At 41.5% G+C, this 27,188-nt stretch overlaps 1 protein-coding gene across 1 annotated transcript in view; it reads right to left on the bottom strand.

The window, feature by feature from the left end:
• Nucleotides 1-27,188, bottom strand: part of LOC311136373 (kin of IRRE-like protein 3) — a gene marked incomplete at its 5' end in the record, with an annotated part of 346,657 nt that overhangs the window by 120,373 nt on the left and 199,096 nt on the right. Inside the window, 2 exons of the mRNA XM_084170475.1 lie at nt 2,283-2,432; nt 13,581-13,730. Of these exons, the coding sequence (XP_084026601.1) occupies nt 2,283-2,432; nt 13,581-13,730 (300 nt within the window). The remainder of the gene's footprint in view (nt 1-2,282; nt 2,433-13,580; nt 13,731-27,188) is intronic.

The raw sequence follows: 27,188 nt of genomic DNA, 5'->3' as shown, positions 1-27,188 counted from the left end.
TTGCAACTGCACATGGGGACAAAGATCTTACTTTTTGGAGAAATGTCCTCTGGTCTGATGAAACAAAAATAGAACTGTTTGTGTTGTAGATATGTGGTAGTAGAGTAGGGGCTTGAAGGCACAAACTTAATGTGTTGTGAAATCTGTTGTGAATGTATTGTAATGGTTTTAGAATCGTATAACTGCCTTAAGTTTGCTCGATCCCAGGAAGAGCAGCTGCTGCCTTGTCAGTAGTTAAAGGGGATCCATAATTAATACAAATATCATGTATTATGCTCATCTTATGAAAGCGTCTTCGTCAACAGAAGACATCAACTGATTGAGGCAACTCTTGTGCCATGTTGTTGCGCTCTCAATTAATTGGTGGCCATGCCTGTCTGTGATAAATACCTGCAGTTGTAGGAAGCTCAAGAGGCTAAGTCTCCAAAGCCCATTTAAAGCATCCGTGACCACTGCTATCACCTTTTAGCCCGGAGACTGGTGGCGGTGGCTCCCCTGAACGGCTGGGGGGGATTTCTAGGGATCTAATTATCCTCAAGGGCCCCTCCTCTGGATCTTGTACCTGTACTCTCTCGTATTCAACAGTGCCACCGCCACAAGGGCCACCTGGATTACCCTGCCTGATGAACCTCTTAGATGGGGGTCAATGTTCAAATGTCACCGGTGGAGGGCATTTTCATCCCAGCGATATTGTGTGGAGTCACAAGGGTCTCTGTATTCGGTGTTATTGACAGTCCCTTGGTTCATCTGTAGTTCAGGCCCAGGCAGGCTGCAGTGTGTTGGGATATTATTGTGGGTGAGCAAATATAATTATTTCATTATGAGGGAGGAAAGTAAGGTCAGGCTATTACGAAAACAGCACTGCCTTGTCTCAGGCAGCGCATAACCTTGTATAATGGATTACCTATGCTGTGTATGAACACTGAGCACTTGTGCAGTTTGGGACATTGTATTGGGAGGGTATTGCAATGTATATTATATATTTTTTCATATCTGTTCAAAGAACAGGGTTAAAAATGGAATCCCAAAGTATGTCTAGCACCTACCCACAACATCACACAAAGCATTAAAGCTGGAGTCGGGAACAATGGTAAACTATCCACTGATTATGAGAGCACAACAAGGTGAGGCTGTCAGGCATTGGAGCGAGGCTGTCAGGCATTGGAGCGAGGACGGCGGTTGGCTGCAGCCAAGTCTCCAACTGTCTCCAGCGAGGGGAAGTGACAGGTGGGGATTGACCGTGACAGCGTCCATACATTAACTTCATTACCTCATGGGCTGCTGGTGGCTTGGTGTGCAACTTTTTCCAAAGCGAGACGATTTGTCTGGGATTAAATGTCAGGCTAATGGCTAGGCCCTGGGGAGGAGGATGATTTGTCTCTCTCACCCGCCCAACCCGGAAAAAAAATACAAGCAAATGGTGCCCTTCTTATCTATAATTAATCATTTTAATGGAGCTGAATCGCCAACATCTTAACTCTCCCCCCTTTGACCGGCCACTTCATCCTCCCCACTAAGTAACCAGCTTTAGATTAGTGGGCAAAAACGCTACCACTGAGGGAGGGATTAATGAACTGATACCTCTGGAATATGTCATGCTTTAAACAAGGGAGAATGAATCGATAATGCTAATTAGGGTGCTCCTTCCATGCCTCAGTCCAAGGCACTGGAGGGTTTGCATCGGAGGGTTCCATCATTCCCAGCCCAAATGATGGCTGATAGAAAACAGATTGGGGGGATATGGCATCACCTGATTAGGCTTGATTTGAGGATGCACCCACAATGTATCTCTGGTCAATTCATATTCTGTCCCGTCCCCCTTTCAAATGATTACTGAGCAATTTCATTACTACAATATTCCTAGCTCTCCTCATTTTCTTCCCCTTATCCCTTCCTCTTGCTCACTTTAAGGGTGCATTCCAAATGGCATCCGGTTCCCTATATAGTACACTACTTTTGACCAGGCACCATGGGGCTATGGTTGAAAGTAGTGCACTATATAGGGAATAGGTGCCATTTGGGAGGCAACCTAAACCCTCTAAAATGCCATCTCTTCAGGTTCCCCAGATCTACCATTTGTCCTACCTACTGTGATACTACTTCATGTGTTACGTGGCATTGAACAGGAAGTTCACTCAAAATCTCTTGGATATCTCACGTATATGTACCATCAACTTGAGGTACAGTAGTTGGCTTTCCCAATAACCTGGACCTTGCGAAACATACACACGATGGTTCAGTGATCTTGAATGTAACCTAATAGTACTGTAGCTGAGACTTACCGAGCACAGTCAGTCGGGCAGGGCGTGTTCTGATAGCTGCCTGGATGGCCTGGCACTCAAAGAAGGCGTCGTCCTGCATTTCAGTTCTCTGAATCAAGAGGTGGTATTCTCCCTTGCTGTGGTCTCCCACAATGTCATAGCGGGGGTAGCCTGGAACACAAGAACACACATTGTTACTCCCGCATCACTGCACGCACGCACACACGTACCCACACACATACTCACTCGCGCACACACACATGCACACACACATACTCACCCGCACACACACACACATACTCACCCGCACACAAACACATGCACACACACATTCTCACCCGCACACACACACACGTTCATGCACACACACAATCATGTACACACACACACACACACTCACAGACACACACACAACCACATCTTCATTATGTAAGTTCACACGCTAGCTTTTCCAAGTATGCAGGGCTATGGATTGCCATGACCACTAGTTTAAAGAAACACAATTAAAGAACATTGGGTTTTCCAGAGTGAGATTGTTATTCCTTTCAGGAGAACACATGTACAAACAATTACAATGGAGAACACACACACACAACTACAATTATACAGTCCCTTGCAAAAGTATACATCCCCTTGGCGTTTTTCCTATTTTGTTGCATTACAACCTGTAATTTAAATGGATTTTTATTTGGATTTCATGTAATGGACATGCACAAAATAGTCCAAATTGGTGAAGTGAAATTTAAAAAATAACTTCATTCAAAAAATTCTAAAAAATTAATATTGGAAAAGTGGTGCGTGCATATGTATTCATCCCCTTTGCTATGAAGCCCCTAAATAAGATCTGGTGCAACCAATTACCTTCAGAAGTCACATAATTAGTTAAATAAAGTCCACCTGTGTGCAATCTAAGTGTCACATGATCTGTCACATGATCTCAGTATATATACACCTGTTCTGAAAGGCCCCAGAGTCTGCAACACCACTAAGCAAGGGGCACTACCAAGCAAGCGGCACCATGAAGACCAAGGAGCTCTCCAAACAGGTCAGGGACAAAGTTGTGGAGAAGTACAGATCAGGGTTGGGTTATAAAAAAAATATCTGAAACTTTGAACATCCCACAGAGCACCATTAAATCCATGATTAAAAAATGGAAAGAATATGGCACCACAACAAACATGCCAAAAGAGGGCCGCCCACCAAAACTCACAGACAAGGCAAGGAGGCCATTCATCAGAGAGGCAACAAAGAGAACAAAGATAAGCCTGAAGGAGCTGCAAAGCTCCACAGCGGAGATTGGAGTATCTGTCCATAGGACCACTTTAAGCCGTACACTCCACAGAGCTGTGCTTTACGGAAGAGTGGCCAGAAATAAGCCATTGCTTAAAGAAAAAAAAAAGCAAACACGTTTGGTGTTCGCCAAAAGGCATGTGTGAGACTCCCCAAACATATGGAAGAAGGTACTCTGGTCAGATGAGACAAAAATTGAGCTTTTTGGCCATCAAGTAAAACGCTATGTCTGGCGCAAACCCAACACCTCTCATCACCCCTAGAACACCATGTTTTTCATCGACAGGGACTGGTAAACTGGTCAGAATTGAAGGAATGATGGATGGCGCTAAATACAGGGACATTTTTGAGGGAAACCTGTTTCAGTCTTCCAGAGATTTGAGACTGGAATGGAGGTTCACCTTCCAGCAGGACAATGACCCTAACCATACTGCTAAAGCAACACTCAAGTGGTTTAAGGGGAAACATTTAAATGTCTTGGAATGGCCTAGTCAAAGCCCAGACCTCAAAACATTTGAGAATCTGTGGTATGACTTAAAGATTGCTGTACACCAGCGGAACCCATCCAACTTGAAGGTGCTGGAGCAGTTTTGCCTTGGGGGGGGGGGGGGTGAATAGTTATGCACGCTCAAGTTTATTGTTTATTTTGCCTTACTTCTTGTTTGTTTCACAATAAAAAATATTTTGCATCTTCAAAGTGGTAGGCATGTTGTGTAAATGAAATGATACAAACCCCCCCAAAAATAAATTTTAATTCCAGGTTGTAAGGCAACAAAATAGGAAAAATGCCAAGGGGGGTGAATACTTTCGCAAGCCACTGTATCTGTGCTGTGGCTGCATTATTGTTGCTTTTCACTCCTTTAAGATTATTCATCTTTAGCACAGGAAAAGATGAACGTACAGTAATGACTTTCTCAGTTCACCTACAAATAGCCTTGGAAGCAGAGAGGAGAAAGGGAATGAGAAAAGGAGGGTGACATTTCTTTTTTTTCTTCCTCAAATTTCATTTGGTCTCCCGCACAGAAATTGAGCAGCTGTCAGAAGACGAGCGGACTCAATTCTTCCATCTCCAATTGCGTCTAGTCCAGTACGTGCCGTAATAGCTATTATAACCCAGTTTAAAAAAAGATGAGAGATATCTAATATATATCTGATGTTTATCCAACTGCCATGGATCAATGGCAAAGCTAAATCATCTATTAGCATTTTACCGAGCAGTAGTGTATGGGGAGTTGTAAGTGAGTTGAGTGGGAGACACCAACTCCCACAACACTGCTGATACAGACAACAGAATATGACAGTTGCCTACGTACAGGGCCTAGTAGTAGTCGGGCCAACCAATGTGTAAGGGAGTCTTAAGTGAGCTGAGTGGGAGACACCAACTCCCACACCACCGCTTATACAAACAACTGAATATGACAGACGCCTATGTATATGGCCTAGTAGTAGTCCTAGTAAGATGCAAAACAACATAAAACCGCAGTTTGAAGTGGTTTTTCCTCATAGGAAAATGATTAAATGCAAGAAACTGAATTTTACCTGACCCTCTCACAAAGCATGTGAGTTACATTTACATGAAGCTATAAACCATTTCTAAACCCTTTGTAAAGGGTAACTTAATGTAAAGTGTTACCAGCATATGTAGTCATTTCTATTTCTGCGAGGGGATTGATTATTCAGAGAATACTAATATACAGTTGAAGTCAGAAGTTTACATACACTTAGGTTGGAGTCATTAAAACTTGTTTTCAACCATCAATTTCTTGTTAGCAAACTATAGTTTGGCAAGTCGGTTAGGACATCTACTTTGTGCATGACACAAGTACTTTTTCCAACAATTGTTTACAGACAGATTATTTCACTTATAATTCATTGTATCACAATTCCAGTGGGTCAGAAGTTTACATACACTAAATTGACTGTGCCTTTAAACAGCTTGGAAAATTTCAGAAAATGATGTCATGACTTTAGAAGGTTCTGATAGGCTAATTGACATCATTTGAGTCAATTGGAGGTGTACCTGTGGATGTATTTCAAGTCCTACCTTCAAATTCAGTGCCTCTTTGCTTGACATCATGGGAAAATCAAAAGAAATCAGCCAAGACCTCAGAAAAAATTGTAGACCTCCACAAGTCTGGTTCATCCTTGGGAGCAATTTCCAAATGCCTGAAGGTACCACGTTCATCTGTACAAACAATAGTACACAAGTATAAACACCATGGGACCACACAGCCGTCATACCGCTCAGGAAGGAGACGCGTTCTGTCTCCTAGAGATGAATATACTTTGGTGCGAAAAGTGCAAATCAATCCCAGAACAACAGCAAAGGACCTTGTGAAGATGCTGGAGGAAAGAGGTACAAAAGTATCTATATCCACAGTAAAACACGTCCTATATCAACATAACCTGAAAGACCGCTCAGCAAGGAACAAGCCACTGCTCCAAAACTGCCATAAAAAAGCCAGACTACGGTTTGCAACTGCACATGGGGACAAAGATCGTACTTTTTGGAGAAATGTCCTCTGGTCTGATGAAACAAAAATATAACTGTTTGGCCATAATGACCATCGTTATTTTTGCAGGAAAAAGGGGGATGCTTGCAAGCCGAAGAACACCATCCCAGCCGTGAAGCACGGGGGTGGCAGCATCAGGCTGTGGGGGTGCTTTGCTGCAGGAGGGACTGGTGCACTTCACAAAATAGATGGCATCATGAGGAAGGAAAATGATGTGGATATATTGAAGCAACATCTCAAGACATCAGTCAGGAAGTTAAAGCTTGGTCGCAAATGGGTCTTCTAAATGGATAATGACCCCAAGCATACTTCCAAAGTTGTGGCAAAATGGCTTAAGGTAAACAAAGTCAAGGTATTGGAGAGGCCATCACAAAGCCCTGACCTCAATCCTATAGAACATTTGTGGGCAGAACTGAAAAAGTGTGTGTGAGCAAGGAGGCCTACAAACCTGCCTCAGTTACACCAGCTCTGTCAGGAGGAGTGGGCCAAAATTCACCCAACTTATTGTGGGAAGCTTGTGGAAGGCTATCTGAAACGTTTTACCCAAGTTAAAGAATTTAAAGGTAATGCTACCAAATACTAATTGAGTGTATGTAAACTTCTGACCCACTGGGAATGTGATGAAATAAATAAAAGCTGAGATAAATAATTCTCTCTACTATTATTCTGACATTTCCCATTCTTAAAATGAAGTGGTGATCCTAACCTAAAACAGGGCATTTTTACTAGGATTAAATGTCAGGAATTGTGAAAAACTGAGTTTAAATGTATTTAGCTAAGGTGTATGTAAACCTCCGACTTCAACTGTACATCTAAAGATCCACGAGGAAACCAATTGTCTGTCTCGGGGTGTTGGAGAGAGAAACGCCGACCCGGAATACATTAAATCCCGGAAAACAATTAAGACCCGAGATCAAGTCTTTGATGAATGTCCCTAGCGAAATGGGAATGAATAGCTGAAGAAGCTGAAGACAAATACATGTCAATTAAGGCAAACAATGTAAAATAGCCCTAGTTATAACCTCTGTAGAAGCGATGGATCCATCAAGATTAGTTAGTCTGGCCTTAGATCAATGCCGGGGCTTTGAGAGGAGAGGGTTCGGGCGGACGGTGATGTATTTCAGTATGGAGGAGGCACCTAACTGACCCATCAATGGGAGAAAATGGCAATGAACACTGTCTGTCTGCCTGCATCCCAAATGGCACCCTATTCCCTATATAGTGCACTAGTTTTGACAAGAGCCTAGGGCCCTGATCAAAAGCAGTGCACTATAAAGGGAACAGGGTGCAATTTGGGACACACACTGAGTAGGGCCAGATCAAAGGCAAAACAGGAGAGAAGGTAAAGGCCACATGCAAAGTGAGCACTCCCTCGCTCCAATAAAAAGAGTGGAAAAAAGAAGAGTGCAATCACACGGGGAGAGAAAGCGAGAGGCTAGGGCACCGCCGATACCATTGACAGTCAAACCCCTCCCTCAGCTTTCTTTCGAAAACCATTTCCTGATCATAGTTATGATAGCCATTCCGACAATAGTGCGGTGTCAGTATGTAGCCCTGCTGTCTTCCCTCTCATAACTGTTGTGTTGGCTAAGAGGTCCAATTTTCCTGTCTTCTCTAAAAGCAAACACTGTCCACAGTTCACACGGCCGGGAGATAACCTTTCCAGTTCACACTGGCCCCCGTTGTCATTGATCCGCCAAAAAGAATGAAGTGCCATTTCTCCCCATGGCAGGTACACACAGACAGCGCCCAGTTCATCTCTCTCTCTCTCTCTCTCTCTCTCTCTCTCTCTCTCTCTCTCTCTCTCTCTCTCTCTCTCTCTCTCTCTCTCTCTCTCCTCTTCTTTTAGCTGAAATTGATGTTTGGTTAAGCACCGGGATGCCCCTAGGGACCCGAGTCATTACGCTGCACTTCAGTGACACCGGCGATGGGTCCCAGGATGCTACTAAAAGGACCTGGAGTGGGATAGTATGGACATAATGGGATTGTTCTCCCAGGCCCAATTATGGAAACGCCGTCAATGACGAAATAGAACAGGGGACTGAGGCAAAAGCAGACAATATCTACAGGGAAAGACAATGTAACAGATTGGCATAGCAGGATTCGTAGAAGAAGAAAACAAATCTGATGAGATGGCTTGGTACCCAAACTGTGATCCATTGCCATACTATAACCCCAGGTGTATTTTCTGTTCTGTCTCTAATGATGTTATTGAACATTTTATTCAAAGAGTTTATATAGTCGAGTGTGCCGTGCGCCACATCTCTTCAAATACATTGATTGGGTAAAATTGTTTCCAAGGTGGGTTGTTGATGCCGATTCATCTAGTATTTGACCGCCATTTTACCTATCCAAACAACACACCGCTTTGAAAGCTGATTTTGGGGAATAATTTCCTCAGGCAGCCATCAGAGCGACGGAATGGTCTTCAAAACAGCCCGAGGAAAGACTGGGGAAGGAGAGTCTCTCTGCCGCTTTGGAAATGAGCAAAACATGATTTAAACATCTGCCGGAGCAGTTTGGAGTGCTGGTGTGTAGGGTTAGTTGAGTTTACTGTATTCTGGGAGATTGAGAAATAGTTTTTCTGGCTGTAATGTTAATTTTCAAAGACCTCTCACGTGGCATCTGCAGTGTCGTAAGATTACTAATGCAGAGGAGTAGGATAATTGTGAAGAAAATAATTATGGTATTAACATATAGGTACTCAAGCAGTAATCAACACACACTGACAATGGCCAAACAATTCGTTTTTGTTTTATTTTTGCCTCTAAATGAGTAAAACAATAAATAAATACATGTTTTGAGTGTGGATCCTGTAGCAACATTGGCCATTTACCATATCATTTGCACATATGACAATTTGATGTTTGTGATTGTGCCCACTCCCCAAAGTTTCTCTCCCGTTATTCAAAAAGCCTGTTGCCATGTAACCCCCTAGTTTGTCTTTGCTTAATAATTCACAAAAGGGTTCTGATTAATCCACACCATGAAATACATTCAAAACACTTGTGAGAGCTTTGAAAACAGCAATTACACAATCAGTGTGTGTGTGACTCCTGTGCCACGTGAAGTGGTTTCATTAATGATCAAACTCTAAATACTCCATTGCTCTGTTGCGTTGCTCTGTCATTTGTCCCGATGTGACGAGTGACAGCTACCTTTTTGATGACGAGACCGTGGATGGATTTTTTTAAAATTATGTGAAAGTAATTAAAGGAAAAGTGCAGCTCAATGGACATGTGAGCGACACAACAACAATAGGGAACTATGACAAAGAAACAGTTGCGAGTTGTGAGAGCACAATAGAGAGAGCTGGACAGACAAATGGATGGTATGGGCCTTTGAGAGAGATGGAGAGCATGGGTAAAGGCTGTGTCCAAGAGAGGATGGAAGGAGAGGAAGAGAAAAAGGAGAAATGTAGAATACAGAGAGAAATAGAGCTAGATAAGAAGACGGGTAAGAGAATCACTTGAGCGAGGGAGGAAAGGAACGAGAGGAAGAGAGCGTAAGAGGAAGGTGAGACGTAGACTATAATACAGAGAGAAAGAGAGCTAGACAGGAAGACGAGTAAGGCAAGGAAAGAGAATACTAAAAACAGATTGACTGAAAGCCTTGCCCAAGAAAGAGTGATGGAGTGAGAGAAGTGAGAGAAGCAAAAAAACTAAAATGTAAGTGGCCCTGTTCGAGGAAGATAGAGAGAGAAAGAGGGAGGTAGGCAAAGAGTTAGTATTATCCCAGTTTACCTATTTGCCTTATGGTATTGCCTACGCCTAGCGAACAGTTTTTTTTTAAATTATATGAGAAAAGAATATTCCATTTTATTTGGAACGGCAAGCCAGACAAAATTAAACGGGCCTATTTATATAATGAATATGAATTCGGAGGACAGAAATGAGTAAATATTAAAGCCTTAGACCTATCACTAAAAGCTTCAGTCATACAAAAGTTATACTTAAATCCGAACTGGTTCTCTAGCAAATTAGTAAGATTGTCTCACCCAATGTTCAAGAATGGCCTTTTTCCCTTTATTCAGATTACAACCTCTCACTTTTAGTTATTTGAAAAGGAAATAATCTCCCAAATATCACTATTTCTAAAACAAGCCATAGAAAGTTGGTTGCAATTTCAATTTAATCCGCCAGAAACTACAGAACAAATAATGCCACAAATATTGTGGTTAAACTCAAATATACAAATTGATAAAAAAGGTATAATCTTCGGAAATGATATCATCGGTAGGACTGGTGGAATTATGTCGCACATGCAGCTAACAACAACATATGGAAATGTCTGCTCTACCCAAAATTACAACCAAATAATTGCAGCATTACAGCAAAAATGGAAGAGGAAAGTGGAAGGGGGAAAAAGTAAGGAACTTGTCTGTCGGCCTTGCATTAAAGAACATAATTTGTTAAAGAAAACTGTGATAAATAAAAAAGTATACCTGTTTCATTTAAGGACCAAAGGATTGACAGCCGTCCAATATAGATTGCAAAATAGTTGGGAAGAGATTTTTGATGTACCGATCCCATGGCATAGTGTTTATGAACTGATACGCAAAACAACGCCGGATTCAAAACTTAGAATTTTTCAATTTAAATTATTATATAAAGTTCTTGCTACCAATAGAATGTTATTTATATGGGGGATACAATATTCCCAGCTCTGCAGATTTTGCTGTGAAGAGACAGAATCATTAGATCATTTGTTTTGGTACTGTCCATTTGTAGCTTGTTTTTGGACACAGGTCCAGGAATGGCTAAAGGATTGCTATATTTACCTGGAGCTAACCCTGCAGATAGCATTACTGGGTGATCTGAAAAGTCATAGTCAATCGATCAATAATATAATAATACTTTTAGCAAAAAAAAATATTTTTAATTCACAATCTGTAGAAGCAATGAGAATAGAAAGGTTCAGAACTTTTGTAAAACATCACAGTACAGTTGAAAAATATATGGCAAATAGAAATCCAATATGGATGGTGTTAAGAGATAGATGGGTGGTGTTGAATGGAGTTGAAGGATGGGACTAATAACAGCTAACAACAACGAATAACAACAAGATAACTAATAATGTAAGCATACTGTGTCCATAATAAGTATATACTGTATGTTATAGGTTGAGAGCTTTTGTGAAAGAGCACAGTTAGAAAGATATGGCATATAGAAGCAAACCGGATGGATATCATGAAAATGATCGGAGAGGTAGAGGGTAGAGGAAGATCAGGAGTAAAAACAAACAAAATATAATTATTGTAAAATTGACTGTGTCCATAAAATGTATAAAGTATAGATACGCTGGAAGTAGAGGCCTAAGCGTTGTTGTCACTAGTTTACTCCAATTAGGGAAGGGGTGGTCGGGTTGGAAAGTAATAAAGGGAAATATATATTTTTAAAGGATATGTATGTATGTATATATGTATGTGTATGTATGTATGTATGTGTGTATATACACTGCTCAAAAAATTAAGGGAACACTAAAATAACACATCTTAGATCTGAATAAATGAAATAATGTTATGAAATACTTTTTTCTTTACATAGTTGAATGTGCTGACAACAAAATCACACAAAAATTATCAATGGAAATCAAATGTATCAACCCATGGAGGTCTGGATTTGGAGTCACCCTTAAAATTAAAGTGGAAAACCACACTACAGGCTGATCCAACTTTGATGTAATGTCCTTAAAACAAGTCAAAATGAGGCTCAGTAGTGTGTGTGGCCTCCACGTGCCTGTATGACCTCCCTACAACGCCTGGGCATGCTCCTGATGAGGTGGCGCATGGTCTCCTGAGGGATCTCCTCCCAGACCTTGACTAAAGCATCTCCTGGACAGTCTGTGGTGCAACGTGGCGTTGGTGGATGGAGCGAGACATGATGTCCCAGATGTGCTCAATTGGATTCAGGTCTGGGGAACGGGCGTGCCAGTCCATAGCATCAATGCCTTCCTCTTGCAGGAACTGCTGACACACTCCAGCCACATGAGGTCTAGCATTGTCTTGCATTAGGAGGAACCCAGGGACAACCGCACCAGCATATGGTCTCACAAGGGGTCTGAGGATCTCATCTCGGTACCTAATGGCAGTCAGGCTACCTCTGGCGAGCACATGGAGGGCTGTGCGGCCCCCCAAAGAAATGCCACCCCACACCATGACTGACCCACCGCCAAACCGGTCATGCTGGAGGATGTTGCAGGCAGCAGAACGTTCTCCACGGCGTCTCCAGACTCTGTCACGTCTGTCACGTGCTCAGTGTGAACCTGCTTTCATCTGTGAAGAGCACAGGGCGCCAGTGGCGAATTTGCCAATCTTGGTGTTCTCTGGCAAATGCCAAAAAAATCCAGAAAATCACATTGTAGGGCCCTCATACCACCCTCATGGTGTCTGTTTCTGACCGTTTGAGCAGACACATGCACATTTGTGGCCTGCTGGAGGTCATTTTGCAGGGCTCTGGCAGTGCTCCTCCTGCTCCTCCTTGCACAAAGGCGAAGGTAGCAGTCCTGCTGCTGGGTTGTTGCCCTCCTACGGCCTCCTCCACGTCTCCTGATGTACTGGCCTGTCTCCTGGTAGCGCCTCCATGCTCTGGACACTACGCTGACAGACACAGCAAACCTTCTTGCCACAGCTGGCATTGATGTGCCATCCTGGATGAGCTGCACTACCTGAGCCACTTGTGTGGGTTGTAGACTCCGTCTCATGCTACCACTAGAGAGAAAGCACCGCCAAAACATCAGTCAGGAAGCATAGGAACTGAGAAGTGGTCTGTGGTCATCCACCTGCAAAACCAGTCCTTTATTGGGGGTGTCTTGCTAATTGCCTATAATTTCCACCTGTTGTCTATTCCATTTGCACAACAGCATGTGAAATTTATTGTCAATCAGTGTTGCTTCCTAAGTGGACAGTTTGATTTCACAGAAGTGTGATTGACTTGGAGTTACATTGTGTTGTTTAAGTGTTCCCTTAATTTTTTTGAGCAGTGTATATATATATATATATATATATATATATATATATATATATTTGCGAGAGAGAAAAAACATTTGGGGGATTGGAAGTGATACAGACAATTACATTGATGGTAGTTGCAATCTGTCTGCAATATTAAAGCTGATCTACCCTCCAAAAAAAAGTTTACAAAAAAAGAAGTGAAAAAAAGAGTTAGGCTGGGAGAGGAGTTAAGAAAGTTAAAGACAAGTAAAAACAAAATAATAAGCTTAGTATTCATAAAGCATTCATAAAGCCTTTATAAAGCCTTTATAAGCTTGACATAGAGTTATAATGCCCTACATACATTTCTATGCTATTTTATAAATACTTTTATGTAGTGTTATGCAGCATTGACATTAAACATTATTACACCTACTCCATAACAACTGTTTATACAATATAATATAAACATATGTAGGGCTTATAACATGCATTATTACTTTTTTTCATGCTTATAAAGGGTTTATAAATGCTTTATGAATGCTACATTATCACCATTCTAAGTAAAGTGAGGGGCTTTCCTACCTGAAAGGTCCCTGTTGACCCCCAGGGCCATGCCGTCTCGGAGCCAGAGCACCATGCCGTAGTAACCAGGGATGGAGCAGGGCAGGGTCACCGGCTGACCTGCCACCACCACCAGGTCTGTGGGCTGCTGCGTGAACACTGCACTGGCCCCTGGAACAGAGAAAAATATTATTGTGTCAAAATAGTGCAACGTTTGATCAACAGTTTCGATATGATTTCATTTTCTACACACACATACAGTGTTATATGCCATTTAGCAGACACTCTTATCCAAAGCATCTTAGCACATGCATACAATACAAGCATTTCGCTACACCTGCAATAACATCTGCTAAACATGTGTATGTGACAAATCAAATGTGATTTGATTTGAGTGGCCCCAGCAGGAATTGGAACCACAACCTTAGCATTGCAAGTGCTATGCTCTACCAACTGAGCCACAGTAGCCTACTGAGCTACAGTACTGCATCCAATGGGGTACTGTCAGGGTAGATGTTGAATTGATGAAGCATTGTTCAATGTTTTTGTGTGTACGACAATGAATCCTAAGACTAATGTTGCCACGGTAGGGCAGTGAAAATAAGTATACAGAAGCTATGGCGCTGTTAGTGGAGTTACAAACAACAAAAGTTATTGAACGGGCAAAGCAGAGATGAAGGACAGGAATGCAATGAATGGACAGACTGATCAAACAGGTTTAAGTCTTGCTGAGATTGAGGCTGTCCTACGGACACAGCTCAGGTGACTATTCAGTGTATTAGTTACATAGCATCCATGGATGGTTGAATTAATGGGGATTGGTTTGCGTAGTGAGAAAGCGCACAGGAGATGGTACTGGCATCCGGCCACATCATCCCACATTCATAAATACTCTGACCCATTTTCACATGGAAATAATTACAATCAACTTTCATTCCCAGTCATTTATGTTGATGTAAGACTTACAATAACAATGAGCCCAGATATTAGGCGAGCGTTTCTATTCAATTTCCCTTTTAACAGAAAATGCATTACAGCAAACATTAAATCAAAATGAGCCCATGCAGCTGTTCAACCCAATCTGTCTTTGGCCTCCTCCATTACCATCTCACCCCTCATCGCAAAAAATGACTGCAAATGTCTTTCTATCGCTGGCAACAGAGATTATTAGATATGTCCGGCTATAGAATAAACTTGTATTCTACACAGTGCCTGGTTATCTACTGTACTGTATATATGTCAAGCACTGCCTCTGTCAAAGACACACAGTCACACACCCGTGTGTGTGTGTGTGTGTGTGTGTGTGTGTGTGTGTGTGTGTGTGTGTGTGTGTGTGTGTGTGTGTGTGTGTGTGTGTGTGTGTGCGTGTGTGTGCGTGCATCCGATTGTGTGTGTGTGTACTTGAGGGAAATCAACACTGAAGTCCAGACTGGCTTCAGTTTGGGAAGGCAGCGGAGTGGCGCATTGCTGACAGCAGCTAACCTCATTAAGAGAACACATCTTGAAAGGATGTGATTATAAGCAGACAGAGGGTTCAGTACAAGGTACATGCAGGACACAGACGGCTTTCATACCTTTTTGTATGAGGTAGAGCCGAAAACATATATACAGTGAGGGAAAAAAGTATTTGATCCCCTGCTGATTTTGTATGTTTGCCCACTGACAATGCAATGATCAGTCTATAATTTTAATGTTAGGTTTATTTGAACAGTGAGAGACAGAATAACAACAAAAAAATCCAGAAAAACGCATGTCAGAAATTTTATTAATTGATTTGCATTTAAATGAGGGAAATAAATGACTTAGTACTTGGTGGCAAAACCCTTGTTGGCAATCACAGAGGTCAGACGTTTCTTGTAGTTGGCCACCAGGTTTGCACACATCTCAGGAGGGATTTTGTCCCACTCCTTTTTGCAGATCTTCTCCAAGTCATTAAGGTTTCGAGGCTGACGTTTGACAACTTGAACCTTCAGCTCCCTCCACAGATTTTCTATGGGATTAAGGTCTGAAGACTGGCTAGGCCACTCCAGGACCATAATGTGCTTCTTCTTGAGCCACACCTTTGTTGCCTTGGCCGTGTGTTTTGGGTCATTGTCATGCTGGAATACCCATCCACGACCCATTTTCAATGTCCTGGCTGAGGGAAGGAGGTTCTCACCCAAGATTTGACAGTACATGGCCCCGTCCATCGTCCCTTTGATGCGGTGAAGTTGTCCTGTCCCCTTAGCAGAAAAACACCCCCAAAGCATAATGTTTCCACCTCCATGTTTGACAGTGGGGATGGTGTTCTTGGGGTCATAGGCAGCATTCCTCCTCCTCCAAACACGAAGAGTTGAGTTGATGCCGAAGAGCTCGATTTTGGTCTCATCTGACCACAACACTTTCACCCAGTTCTCCTCTGAATCCTTCAGATGTTCATTGGCAAACTTCAGACGGCCCTGTATATGTGCTTTCTTGAGCAGGGGGACCTTGCGGGCGGTGCAGGATTTCAGTCCTTCACGGCGTAGTGTGTTACCAATTGTTTTCTTGGTGACTATGGTCCCAGCTGCCTTGAGATCATTGACAAGATCCTCCCGTGTAGTTCTGGGCTGATTCCTCACCGTTCTCATGATCATTGCAACTCCACGAGGTGAGATCTTGCATGGAGCCCCAGGCCGAGGGAGATTGACAGTTATTATGTGTTTCTTCCATTTGCAAATCATCACACCAACTGTTGTCACCTTCTCACCAAGCTGCTTGGCGATGGTCATGTAGCCCCTTCCAGCCTTGTGTAGGTCTACAATCTTGTCCCTGACATCCTTGGAGAGCTCTTTGGTCTTGGCCATGGTGGAGAGTTTGGAATCTGATTGATTGATTGCTTCTGTGGACAGGTGTCTTTTATACAGGTAACAAACTGAGATTAGGAGCATTCCCTTTAAGAGTGTGCTCCTAATCTCAGCTCGTTACCTGTATAAAAGACACCTGGGAGCCAGAAATCTTTCTGATTGAGAGGGGGTCAAACACTTATTTCCCTCATTAAAATGCAAATCAATTTATAACATTTTTGACATGCGTTCTTCTGGATTTTTTTGTTGTTATTCTGTCTCTCACTGTTCAAATAAACCTACCATTAAAATTATAGACTGATCATTTCTTTGTCAGTGGGCAAACGTACAAAATCAGCAGGGGATCAAATACTTTTTTTCCCTCACTGTATTTTTCCAACGACTGCTCCCTCTCATTAAAGCCACGGAAGTTGAAGGCCAACCACAGTACCGCAGGCATTGTTAGTGGAACACAGGATCATTTTTTAGAGGACAAACATGGTACCATGAATTGCTTATAATACACAAGATGTATGTCCTTGAACTGATTATTTTAAAATGTCACACAGAAGAAGTTATAAGGATAATTTAGTTGCTAATGGCAGCCTCCAGTACCCCTGTCAGCCTTCAACTTGAGTTACTCAATGAGAGGGGGCAGCTCTGAGCTAGCCTGCAACGTCACTTCCTGGAGTAGCTCACACTGCGCATGTTATGTATCCATGAGACTTCATCTTAACCGACTTCATTTAGCTTCAATGTGCTATTGAGTCTTCACGTAGGAATGAATGGTGTCACGTGATCAATGGCTTTGTCCATTCATTTATACAGTCATTGACTGGAGTAATTTGAGGTTTTGCTGTATTGGGTTTCTACGATATGAACATCTCCAGTACACAGAGTCCAAACATTTATACAAGAAAAACCTTGGCTCTTTACTTAATTTAATGGTAAATGTCTGTATTTTAATCCAAAAGGTCGCTGGTTCGAATCCCCGAGCCGACTAGGTGAAAAATCTGTCGATGTACCCTTGAGCAAGGCACTTGCTCCTATAAGTCGCTCTGGATATAAGTCGCTTCTGCTAAATGACCAACATTAAAAGACACAACAAACAGAAGAACTGCTATGTTATATTAGTGTGGTAGAGAGGATTATACAGTTGAAGTCGGAAGTTTACATACACTTAGGTTGGAGTCATTAAAACTCGTTTTTCAACCACTCCACAAATTTATTTTTAACAAACTATAGTTTTGGCAAGTCGGTTAGGACATCTACTTGTACATGACACAAGTCATCTTTCTAACAATTGTTTACAGACAGATTATTTCACTTATAATTCACTGTATCACAATTCCAGTGGGTCAGAAGTTTACATACACTAAGTTGACTGTGCCTTTAAACAGCTTGGAAAATTCCAGAAAATGATGTCATGGCTTTAGAGGCTTCTGATAGGCTAATTGACATCATTTGAGTCAATTGAAGGTGTACCTGTGGATGTATTTCAAGGCCACCTTCAAACTCAGTGCCTCTTTTCTTGACATCATGGGAAAATCAAAAGAAATCAGCCAAGACCTCAGAAAAATAATTGTAGACCTCCACAAGTCTGGTTCATCCTTGGGAGCAATTTCCAAACGCCTGAAGGTACCATGTTCATCTGTACAAACAATAATACGCAAGTATAAACACCATGGGACCACTCAGCCGTCATAACGCACAGGGAAGAGGCGCGTTCTGTGTCCTAGAGATGAACGTACTTTGGTGTGAAAAGTGCAAAATAATCCCAGAACAACAGCAAAGGACCTTGTGAAGATGCTGGAGGAAACAGGCACAAAATTATCTATATCCACAGTAAAACGAGTCCTATATCGACATAACCTGAAAGGCCACTCAGCAAGGAAGAAGCCACTGCTCCAAAACCGCCATAAAAAAGCCAGACTACAGTTTGCAACTGTACATGGGGACAAAGATTGTACTTTTTGGAGAAATGTCCTCTGTTCTGATGAAACAAAAATAGAGCTGTTTGGCTATAATGACCATCGTTATGTTTGCAGGAAAAAGTGGGACACCTGCAAGACGAAGAACACCATCCCAACCGTGAAGCACGGGGGTGGCAGCATCATGCTGTGGGGGTGCTTTGCTGCAGGAGGGACTGGTGCACTTCACAAAATAGATGGCATCATGAGGAAGCAAAATTATGTGGATATATTGAAGCAACATCTCAAGACATCAGTCAGGAAGTTAAAGCTTGGTCGCAAATGGGTTTTCTAAATTGACAATGACCCCAAGCATACTTCCAATGTTGTGGCAAAATGGCTTAAGGACAACAAAGTCAAGGTATTGGATTGGCCATCACAAAGCTCTGACATAAATCCTATAGAAAATGTGTGGGCAGAACTGAAAAAGCATGTGCGAGCAAGGAGGCCTACAAACCTGACTCAGTTACTCCAGCTCTGTCAGGAGGAATGGGCCAAAATTCACCCAACTTATTGTGGGAAGCTTGTGGAAGGCTACCCAAAACGTCTGACCCAAGTTAAACAATTTAAAGGCAATGCTACCAAATACTAATTGAGTGTATATAAACTTCTGACCCACTGGGAATGTGATGAAAGAAATAAAAGCTGAAATAAATCATTCTCTCTACTATTATTCTGACATTTCACATTCTTAAAATAAAGTGATGATCCTAACTAAGACAGGGAATTTTTACTAGGATTAAATGTCAGGAATTGTGAAAACTGAGTTTAAATGTATTTGGCTCAGGTGTATGTAAACTTCCGACTTCAACTGTATGTCCCAAATGGCACCCTATCCCCTGTATAGTGCACTAATTTTGACCAGGCCCATAGGGCTCTGGTCAAAGGCAGTAAACTATATAGGGAATCGGGTGCTATTTGGGATGCAAACATAGTCTTGTCTTTGGTTATAGGCTTCATAAATGCGGAAGACACATTTCAGTTGAATGCATTCAGTTGTACAACTGACTAGGTATCTCCTTTTCCGTTTCTATTCTGACAGTCACAGCTCATGAGATTATACTGTATGGCTTCTACGGTAACCTGTATTTCTATCTTAGATATTTTGTTCATGTTATCAAGAGCACTTGCTGAAGAGCTGTAGTAATATGTGTTTATTACTTGACGTAAACATGCAAAAGGAAAGGTATTTGATTATTTTCTTTAAGATGATTTATCTAGCAGTCATCCCTGGTCCAGATCCAGACAATTGCAAGATGAATGGCATGTTGATTATTGGCTAATAAGTTATAATGGCTTTCTCCCCAGATAATCAAACATTTTCTCAGAGTCCATTAGTGGAATCAACATTCTGTAACATGAGGCATTGTTGGTGCTCTTAGGGGGAATATTTGTTTAGCTCATCCAGGCAGGGTACCAGCGTTTCACAGATTTAGGTAAATGCATGGTTTAATTTCCATTCAGAGACAACACCACAGGGAATGAGTGTGGTTTGGAGCCTCATTGCCTACTCCCAAATTGTGTTTAACGTCCAATAATTTCTGAGTCAATCTACACTATATATACAAAAGTATGTGGACACCCTTTCAAATTAGTGGATTCGGCTATTTCAGCCACACCCGTTGCTGACAGGTGTATAAAATCGAGCACACAGCCATGAAATCTCCATAGACAAACATTGGCAGCAGAATGGCCTTACTGAAGAGCTCAGTGACTTTCAATGTGGCATCGTCATAAGATGACACCTTTCCAACAAGTCAGTTCATCAAATTACTGCCCTGCTAGAGCTGCCACGGTCAACTGTAAGTGCTGTTATTGTGAAGTGGAAACGTCTAGGAGCAACAACGGCTCAGCCGCGAAGTGGCAGCACATAAAAATGGTTTGTCCTCGGTTGCAACACTCACTACCGAGTTCCAAACTGACACTGGAAGCAACGTCAGCACAATAACTGTTTGTCGGGAGCCCGACCTCACTAATGCTCTTGCGGCTGAATGGAAGCAAGTGCCCGCAGCAATGTTCCAACATCTAGTGGATAGCCTTCCCAGAAGAGTGGAGGCTGTTATAGCAGCAAAGGGGGGACCAACTCCATATTAATGCCCATGATTTTGGAATGAGATGTTCGACGAGCAGGTGTCCATATAGTTTTGGTCATGTAGTGCAATGTTTCCTTTACTTTTTATAACAGAGGACTTGATAGCTTGGCAACGTCACAGCCCACATGGTCTTCACGTTAACAATGGGTGACAGTGGCAGGTAGCAAAAAAGGACTTGAAAGTAGAAAATACTGGGACGTTCCCTGGGTGAAACCACTATTGACTTGAGAAGGGGACCTATTTGCTTGTCTCTTGGCTTTCTACGCCATTCCGTTCCTAAAATATGTCTCCTCTGTACCCTCTCCTACGTTTAATCACAGCGACCTCCTTGACCCCAGGAGTGTCAGTACTCAATATTCAAGTCTGTCCCAGTCATTGGAGAGAAGCTCTCAAGGCATCTCAGGAGGGATATATGAGGAGATGGTCAACACCACAAAAACAACATTAGGGGTGAATCTAAATTGTAATTGCTCTCATTATCTCTCCTTGCCTCCTTCTCAAAATGCATTGGAGGAGATGGTCTGAGGGGAGGAACCTCGGATCATCATTTTGAGGAAGAGGCGAAGGGAAAGAATCAAGGAAATATATTTGAGATTCACCATTTTGAGTTGCATTCTATGTTCTGTTGACCTGGGACTCATGAGTATCTGATTCATAGACAACATATGTGTTAGCAGTATTTCTACTCTGTGCTGTATGCATAAGGGAAATACAACTGCCTTCACAAACTGTTTACTTCCACTCATGATAAACAGCCCAGTTGAATATTGTCTTTGTCACTGTTGGTGACATTAACAATATTCATGTTGACTTTCCACTGCAAATGTTTTTCCTAGTACTCCCACCAATGTCAAAAGATGTCTCTGGTTTGACAGTTTAACATACAAACCGACAGTTTGAGACCTCATAGATAACCTCAAAAAGAGTGCACTGCCCCAAGAGGGACTTAATGGCAAAGTCTGTTCACATTTGCATTGCATTTCTCAGGATCTGTGGGGGTGCATTGTAATGCTTCAATCTAGCCCTGTACTCCTAGTGATGCCTCACAACAGGGATTCTGCAGAGCATGGCTAGCTCTAATGGGAGTCTGAATTGAACAAATGAATCTCTTCATCACATCGCCAGCTATCTCCAGCTTCTCAGTGGGCGAAAACACTATCAGTCTAATCAAAACAAATACAAATATTTTGTCAAGGATGCTTCTTTCACATAAATTTTTGCCTAAAGCTTTTCAATATCCTTTTGCATTCAGAATGCCAAATTATATGAACTCCTCCAGCACAAAGGCAAACATTCTGCATTAGTTGGGAACCGAAGTTCTTAGAAGTCCAGAATGTTTTGTTGTTACAAGACAAAATATAACGCTGAGTCATCACTTTGTTTTTGCCATGTCTTACTCAATACAATACCAATGCCTACACCCACAGAAATGACTCAAGAGAAACTTAAGCTGAATTGACAAATTAGTCATCTCAGTTGGAAACCTCAATACATTGCTGCCGTGCCTAGTTGATGATAGTTACATTTCTCTGCAAATCTCATCTTGAGTCATGGCTACTGAAGATAATTAGTTTTGACAGGGTCACAGAGCTATGTTGTGGGCAATTCCACAGTAACAGAGTGATGCTGAGACTTCGATTTTTCACTTTAAAATGTATGCCGAACAAAAACCAATGATTGCAAAGTTAAACAAACCATACAATGATATGCACAAGTACTACTTTGAACAATTTCCACAGAAAATTTTACAAAAACACATTTACTTGAAGAACAGTGCAGATGCAAAGTCTGGTAAAATAATGACGGTTTGTGCTGTTTGTGCTGTCATTCTGTTACCAAACTTTGCATCTACAATGTTCTTTAAATGTGTTTTGTTAAAAGTAGTCCTTGTGCATAGAGTTGTATGGTTTATTTAACTTTGCAATCATTGTTTTTTGTCAGTCATACATTTTTAAGTGAAAAATCAGTCTCAGCATCACTCTGGTACCATGGAATTGCCCTTGTACAACAGCCTTGACAAATACTGTACATACAGTACATGATAGGAAAATGCTTATTTCATTCAAATACCCAACGTCATATTACTTTAAATGTGGACATTTTTCACAAATTTGACGACGTCAGCTCTCACATTGTTCCTAGTTGTGTGGCCGTGGATTTACTGAAATGCAATTAGGCCTATGAGCAGCGCCTCATATTCCCTTACCTGTTGAGAACACTGAGAAGAGGGGGCAGCTTAATTTAATTGTCTTAGTGGACTGTGAAAGGTTTTGCCGCAGCAAGATGGAAATGTGTGCCATCAACAGTGTCAGAGTGCTGAGAACCATACAGTTTCATTACCGTCGCAGTTCAATCACACTGCTCTACAGAGAGGACCACTGGTGACGATAAACTAAAACAGGAGAGAGTGAAATATGGGGTTGTGTGCCCTGTCGATTTTGTGGGAACTACAGTGCATTGACTGTGTATGCTAGGCTACAGCGCTAGTGTCACAGTAGAAGATTGAAAAGTAGTATTACCTCAGTTTGGTACCTGTCAGTGCAATGTGAATTGTTAACAGCTGTGTCAAAAAGGATTACATTTCATTGTCATTGTGGGTACTTTTGTATTGTTATTGTCAGAAGGAGAAAATTAAAGTCTATCTGAGGAAGAAAAAAAAAAAAAAAAAAAAAAAAAAAACAGGCTTTGAAATAAACTAGCACGTATAATGGAATTATTACAGAGGATTGCCACGGTCTACAGTACTGTGAAATATGTTTTCTGAGGATTTGACCAAATGTGTTTACCAAATGCTAAACAAAATTGTCAAGATAGAAAAATCAAATTATAAATAATGGAAATGTGCCGCAGTGTGCAAACCACAAAACCATTACACGTTGCCTCCCGTGGGTCCTCTGTGAAAAATGAAATTGTTACTTATCTGGTTTGAGACCGACCTTTGGGGGAAAATTGGGCTTCCTTTCAATTCTCCAAGTTAGCTAGCTCCCTGCTTCTAAAAAATAGTGTAAAAACCCATCAGCTTAAAAATATATTTAGGATATGTCAATCTAGCAAGCCAGACAACTAAAAGCAACTTTCTAGACAATGTTTTGGTTCGTTGCTGAAAATGTATGCACTCACAAACTATAAGTCGCTCTGGATAAGAGCGTCTGCTAAATGACTAAAATGTAAAAATGTAATATCTAGCTAGCTGGCTAGCCAACTCATATAGTTACCAAAACATACAGTGCATTCGGAAAGTATTCAGACCCCTTAACTTTTTCCACATTTTGTTACATTACAGACGTATTCTAAAATGGATTAAATAAATAAAAATCCTCCTCAATCTACACACAATATCCCATAATGACAAAGGGAAAACAGGTTTTTAGACATTTTTGAAAATGTTTTATATTTAAAAAACGTAAATACCTTTTAACTAAAGTATTCAGAGCCTTTGCTATGATACTCGAAATTGAGCTCAGGTGCATCCTGTTTCCATTGATCATCCTTGAGATGTTTCTACAACTTGATTGGAGTCCACATTTAGTAAATTCAATTGATTGGACATGATATGGAAAGACACACACCTGTCTATATAAAGTCCCATGGTTGACAGTGTATGTCAGAGCAAAAACCAAGCCATGAGGTTGAAATAATTGTTTGTAGAGCTCCGAGACAGGATTGTGTAAAGGCACATATCTGGGGAAGGGTACCAAAAAATGTCTGCAGCATTGAAGGTCCCCAAGAACACAGTGGCCTCCATCATTCTTAAATGGAAGATGTTTGGAACCACCAAGACTCTACCTAGAGCTGGCTGCCCGGCAAAACTGAACAATCGGGGGAGAAGGGCCTTGGTCAGGGATGTGACCAAGAACCTGATGGTCACTCTGACAGAACTCCAGAGTTCCTCTGTGGATATGGGAGAACCTTACTGAATGACAACAATCTCTGCAGCACTCCACCAATCAGGCCTTTATGGTAGAGTGGCCAGACGGAAGTCACTCCTCAGTAAAAGGCACATATTTGCAAAGGTTTGCCAAAAGGCACCTAAAGGACTCGCAGACAATGAGAAACAAGATTCTCTGGTCTAATGAAACCAAGATTGAACTCTTTGGCCTGAATGCCAAGCATCACGTCTGGAAGAAACCTGGCACTGCTCATCACCTGGCCAATACCATCTCTACAGTGAAGCATGGTGATGGCAGCATCATGCTTTTGGGATGTTTTTCAGTGGCAGGGACTGGGAGACTAGTCAGGATCGAGGGAAAGATGAACGGAGCAAAGTACAGAGAGATCTTGATGAAAACCTGCTCTAGAGTGCTCAGGACCTCAGACTGGGGCAAAGGTTCACCTTACAACTGAACAACGACCCTAAGCACACAGCCAAGACAACGCAGGAGTGGCTTCGGGGGCAAGTCTCTGAATGTCATTGAGTGGCCCACTTGAACCCGATCTAACATCTCTGGAGAGACCTGGAAATAGCTGTGCAGCGACACTCCCCATCCAACTTGATAGAGCATGAGAGGATCTGCATAGAGGAATGGGAGAAACTCCCCAAATACAGGTGTGCCAAGCTTGTAGCGTCATACCCGAGAAGACTCGAGGTTGTAATCGCTGCCAAAGGTGCCTCAACAAAGTACTGAGTAAAGGGTCTGAATACTTATGTAAATTTGATTATCCATTTTTATTTTATTTTTGTTCAAAAATGTCTAAATACCTGTTTTTGCTTTGTCATTATGGGGTATTGTGTGTATATTGATGAGGAAAACAACAATTTAATCAATTTTAGAATAAGGCTGTAACATAACAAAATGCCGAAAAAGTCAAGGGGTCTGAATACTTTCCGAATGCACTGTATCTGACAATGTTTTGAGTTTAAGTGTAGCCAACTTTTTATTCACCATAACAGGAAAATTGACACCTTAACTTTGCTACTGTTGTGAATGTGAAGAAATTAAAGCAGTAGGTTCTGTCGGAGGAATTTTCATTGCTGCTTGCTGTCACGTCAGGTTAACATGACAACAGTCGCAATAACAGGGTAAAAGTTGAATGTTTCTTGCTCAGTTGGCTCAGACACACTAAAAGTGATAACTAGTATTATAATAACTTAGCACCTCTGAACGTCATTTGAGAAGTGCACACAGATTTGACATATAGAATTGCATGAAACATTTCGGCAGTCAGACATCTACAGCGGGTGGTCCCTAAAACACAACGTGCTGAACGATCAGCAGACAAACAATAGATCCACAAATCGCTGCAATGTGTGTGAGCCTTAAGCAACGGCTATAAAAGGGGAATGCCGACAAGAAAGATGTAAAAATTGGGCTGTTTGAAAGGGGATCATACACCACAAAAATTAGGTATTTGGATTAATTTCTATTACACCTAATGGAATTAGGTTATTTTTACATTAAATTATTAATGCAGATCTACTTAATTGAATTGTGTTATTGAAATACTATTGAATTGACAAATAATCATTAGACATGATTGTAAGATTGGCTAAATGTATTGCAGTTGCTTTGCGTACACAGTATACATTAACTGTGGGGGAACCTTCCATCCTAAAGAAGTCAAGAAGGTTTATTGTACCTTTGGAGTATGGAAAGAAGAGAGTAGAGAAGTGCCTATGCTTGAGGCCCATTCCCATTAGCCTTTAAAAACACAGAGCTTTTAACAACGGAGAAGCCGGGAGTAATTGATAGATCGTATACAGGGAGGTGTGTAGTGAGGGGATTGATCGTGAAAAGAAATGTGGGTAGAGAAGATAATCTTGCCCCTGAGATGCGGAAAAAGGCCAAGCCATTGTATCGGCATAGAAGCCTGTGTGTCCGACTCGCTGTTCCTCTCTGTTATGATTTCTTATTATCTCTGCTGAACAAAACTACACAGTAATTACAAGTCACCTCTGCTTCAAGAAGATGAGTTACTTTGTGTAAGAACAAAGCCAAGGACAACAACCTTGAGCACTCCCAAAGCACCCATGGCAATAGGCAATATAAAGGTGGGAGTGCACGACATGTTTCACAGTTACGGTTTACTGTAAACCAATCTGACATATGAATTTGTCTTTTTTTTTTACTATAAAAGAAAATAAACATTGGTTGTGTCCGGCCAAAGGTTATGATGTGGAGAAATTATTCTGGAAAGAAATCCCAGGGATGAGTTAGGCTGTAACGATAGATTGATTCTTGTCAATATAAACAGAATTGTTATAATCAATCACTTATTCAGAGGCAAAATAGAGCCAAATTGGTCCCGCTTTAAATGACGTGCAGCTTATAAATGCTTCATAAAGCCTTAATGCAGCCTTCATAAACACCACATAAATGTGTCACAAATCATCTATAACCGTGTGTCATGCTCTATAAAGGGTTCATGAATATGGCATAACTGTGTGACATAACCATCAATGTCAAATGTGACATAACCCAATATGTCAAATATGTCATAATCCTGTGCTTTATAAAGGGTGGCATAAGCACATCTTAATAAAGGCTTTATAAACCATACTACATTCTGGCTTCACAAAGCATTTATAACCTTTTCATGCATCTTGGTAGAGCATTGCAATACCAGGAATCATTGCAATGCCAGGATAGTGGGTTTGATTGCCAGGACCAGCCATACGAAAACATATATGCACATTAGTGTAAGTCGCTTTGGATGAAAGCATCTGTTAAATTGTATATATTATATTATATTACTCAAAAAATGGATAGGATGGCTAGGATGGCCCAACGGTTTTCCATCTTGGGTGCATAACCAATATTGGAC

The sequence above is a fragment of the Coregonus lavaretus genome (genome assembly GCF_964263955.1).
Source record: "Coregonus lavaretus genome assembly, chromosome: 10".
In the NCBI taxonomy this organism is placed as follows: Eukaryota; Metazoa; Chordata; class Actinopteri; order Salmoniformes; family Salmonidae; genus Coregonus; species Coregonus lavaretus.
The sequence above is the reverse complement of the archived record's forward strand: the minus strand, read 5'-3'. Positions and strand labels throughout refer to the sequence as shown.